This window comes from Triticum aestivum, chromosome 6A (genome assembly GCF_018294505.1).
Source record: "Triticum aestivum cultivar Chinese Spring chromosome 6A, IWGSC CS RefSeq v2.1, whole genome shotgun sequence".
Lineage (NCBI taxonomy): Eukaryota > Viridiplantae > Streptophyta > Magnoliopsida > Poales > Poaceae > Triticum > Triticum aestivum.
In genome coordinates this window covers 487,724,713-487,727,519 of record NC_057809.1, presented here as the reverse complement: position 1 = coordinate 487,727,519, position 2,807 = coordinate 487,724,713, and the positions used below count along the sequence as shown (strand labels likewise).

Here is a 2,807-nt window from a genome sequence, read left to right as displayed (position 1 = left end):
TGGCAACCTAGGCATACGCGTAGGACTTGTAAACTGAAATGGAGGGAGTAGCTTGATTGAGTCACCTAGATGTGCAATAATTTGGGCACATCTAGATGTGCCCTAGACAGACTAACCATCACCTTTTCAAGGATGCCCCTTTAACCATCACTTCATAATATATGACATGCACTTCAAAAAAGTATACGAACGAATTCGTATTTGAAAGGAGTTTCTGATGATATTATTTCCATAACACATACATTACTGATCTTATCGATGGTCAGCATAGATCTCGAAATACGCATTAGACACTACGTTTATGGACACAGAGGGGGCAATCTTTTGATAAACACCTGCTAACAAATACCAAACCCAAAGCATGGACGAGTAATCCAAAATTCGAAAGATTGGATGCAAAGCATGGAAGGGGTGATCTCTTTGCTCCAACCGCTCCCCTGCCAAAGGAAGAAACGCCTAGGCCATCATTATCGCGAAGCAAAGGCTCCGTAACCAAAACCACCACCCCATTTTAATCCCCTGCATTGACGTCAAGAAAATCCTCCATCCCCTGGGATTCTTCCCCTAATTTTAACCCCCCGAACGCCCGCAATCCAGCCAATCCAAATCTATCTTTTAACCCCGCGAGTAATTTTAGGCTGCCCACGTTTTCCGTTTGTTTCCCCGTCCGCGTCCCGTTCCGTTCCATGTGAGAGGTTTTAAGGGGAGCGTGCGAACTGCGAAGTGGGTGCGCGGAATTGGACTCGGCTCACGCCCACGCTCGCGCTCGGGCTCACGCTCAGGCTCCTATTAAAACCACGAGTGGAAGTTTTCTTCCCCGTCACCGCCCGTCGTCCGTTTCTTCTCCTCGCCCCCTCCTCCTTAACATAACAATGGCTGTGCAGGCCCAGTACCCCTCCAATCTCCTCTTCCACGATAGGTGCGCCTCCTCACGTCCCGCCCCCTCTCGCGTCTTCCCCCACTGCAGCTGTTCGTCTGGTTTGGCTTTCGGGTGATCTCATGGCTTCGTCTCCTTTACAGAGGTGACCCGGAGAGGGCGGACATGGACCTGCCCAAGCAGCAGCATCAGCAGCAACACCAGCAGCATCCGCAGCAGCTCGCCGGACTCTCGCCGGCGGTCTATTTTGCCAGTGGCGGAGGTGCGTTTGCCTGCCTCGACAGCCCGATGCCGCCGATTGATTGGCCGCGCGCCCGTTCACGGATTGTGACATGGCTTGGTTCGGTTTCTTGCAGCCAGTGGGAATCGGAGGAAGCGCGCCAGGGAGGCCATGGCGCCGCCGCCGCCGGCCAAGGAGGAGTACATCGGCCTGTTCGCGCAGCACTCGGCGCCCTTTTTTAACATGGCGCAGCTCCACAGCAGCAGGGTCGCGGCGTCCCCGTCCCCTGCCCCTGCCTCTGTGACGCGCGTGTCCACGGGCCTCCGCCTGGCATTGGATGAGCAGCAGCAGAGACAGATTAATTCCTTGTGTTACCCGTCCTCGTCGTCGCCGCTCGTTCCCTTCTCCGATGAGTTCGCCGGACAGATGAAGCAGCACGGCGACGAGCTCGACAAATTCGTCCGGGACCAGGTAATTCATCTTGGCTCCGGCCATGCCACGACAGTCCGATTGTAGCTGCGCGCCCGTTTCTTGGCCTCACGTGCCCGTGCTTTATCGACCAGGGCGAGCAGCTCCGGCGGGCCATCGCCGATCGGATGCGCCACCACAACCGGGCACTTCTGGTGGCGGCGGACAAGTCGGCCTCGCGCCGGCTACGGGAGAAGGCGCTGGAGGCGGAGCGCGAGGCGCGGCGCGGCGCCGAACTGGAGGAGCGGCTCGCGCGGCTACGCAACGAGGCGGCGGCGTGGCAGGCCAAGGCGCTCTCGGAGCAGGCCACCGCGGTGGGCCTTCACGCGCAGCTCCAGCAGGCCGCCTCCGCGGCGCGGGCATCCTGCGAGGAGCTGGGCGGCGGCGACGCCGGCCCGGCCGAATCGTGCTCGTCGGCGTACGTAGACCCTCGCCGCGCCGGGCCTGACCGCGCGTGCCACGGCTGCCACCTCGGGGCGGCCACGGTGGTGCTCCTGCCGTCCAGACATCTGAGCCTGTGCCGTGACTGCTTCGCCGCCGGCGACATGGACGTGGCCATGGCGTGCCCTGTATGCCATTGCGTGAGGACCGGCAGCGTGGAGGCCATCCTGTGTTGACAGAGCCGGCCTCGGGGCCATCCCGTGCCGTGAGCGCTCCGAGCAATGCGAAAGGCGCCATAGCTTATTCCGGAGAATGGAAAAATAGTCCTAAAATGGAAACTTAGATTCTTTCTTTCTTTCTTCGAGCTTTTGTTCATAGTTTTTCTTAATCCTTTTTTACTGCCGAGGATTTACCCCTCGCCGTGTCCTCTAGGAGAATTCAATTGATATAAGTTCATTGTTAATACTACCCGGCCCGTCAAGTGCAAAGGTTCGCCGATCATTACTGCTGGTAATGCTGTGCTGTACTGTAGGAGGGTTGCTTGTGATGCTCTCTTCAAACCGAAATGACGAATTAGCGGAGTGGTATCAGACTAGATAATCGTACCAAACTGCAAGTGATCGCAACCACTGCGGTACTCGTATGGCGTTGGCGTCCATTCGATGCGAGGCGTGGCCCGCATTGTTGCCGAAATCCCGCGCAAAGCGTGACATCTCTGCACCGCACCGGCACCGGCGGGGGTTAGGAGGAGTGCGCGTCCTGTGCCGTGCTTGATGATTCGGCCGTTTCGGCGTGGGCGGCACCAACGGGCGCGTCGTCGGCGTGGCCCCTCGGTTGGCTGTTATGTTTCTTTACATTACA

General features: G+C 58.1%; 1 protein-coding gene across 1 annotated transcript; it reads left to right on the top strand.

Moving 5' to 3' along the window:
• The first annotated feature begins 670 nt into the window (after window positions 1-670).
• On the top strand, window positions 671-2,414 carry LOC123128031 (BOI-related E3 ubiquitin-protein ligase 1). The gene is made up of 4 exons (XM_044547932.1): window positions 671-919; window positions 1,021-1,139; window positions 1,234-1,568; window positions 1,661-2,414. The coding sequence occupies exons 1-4, from the start codon at window positions 873-875 to the stop codon at window positions 2,180-2,182; spliced, it is 1,023 nt and encodes a 340-aa protein (XP_044403867.1). The 5' UTR covers window positions 671-872; the 3' UTR covers window positions 2,183-2,414.
• The last annotated feature ends 393 nt before the right edge of the window (window positions 2,415-2,807 follow it).

What these genes read in the sequence shown, in the direction of transcription:
- LOC123128031 (XM_044547932.1), top strand. Translation starts at nt 873, where the DNA reads ATGGCTGTGCAGGCCCAGTACCCCTCCAATCTCCTCTTCCACGATAG. An exon ending in AATCTCCTCTTCCACGATAG is followed by an intron (nt 920 to 1,020) that starts GTGCGCCTCCTC and finishes TCTCCTTTACAG; the next exon opens with AGGTGACCCGGAGAGGGCGG. An exon ending in CTATTTTGCCAGTGGCGGAG is followed by an intron (nt 1,140 to 1,233) that starts GTGCGTTTGCCT and finishes GGTTTCTTGCAG; the next exon opens with CCAGTGGGAATCGGAGGAAG.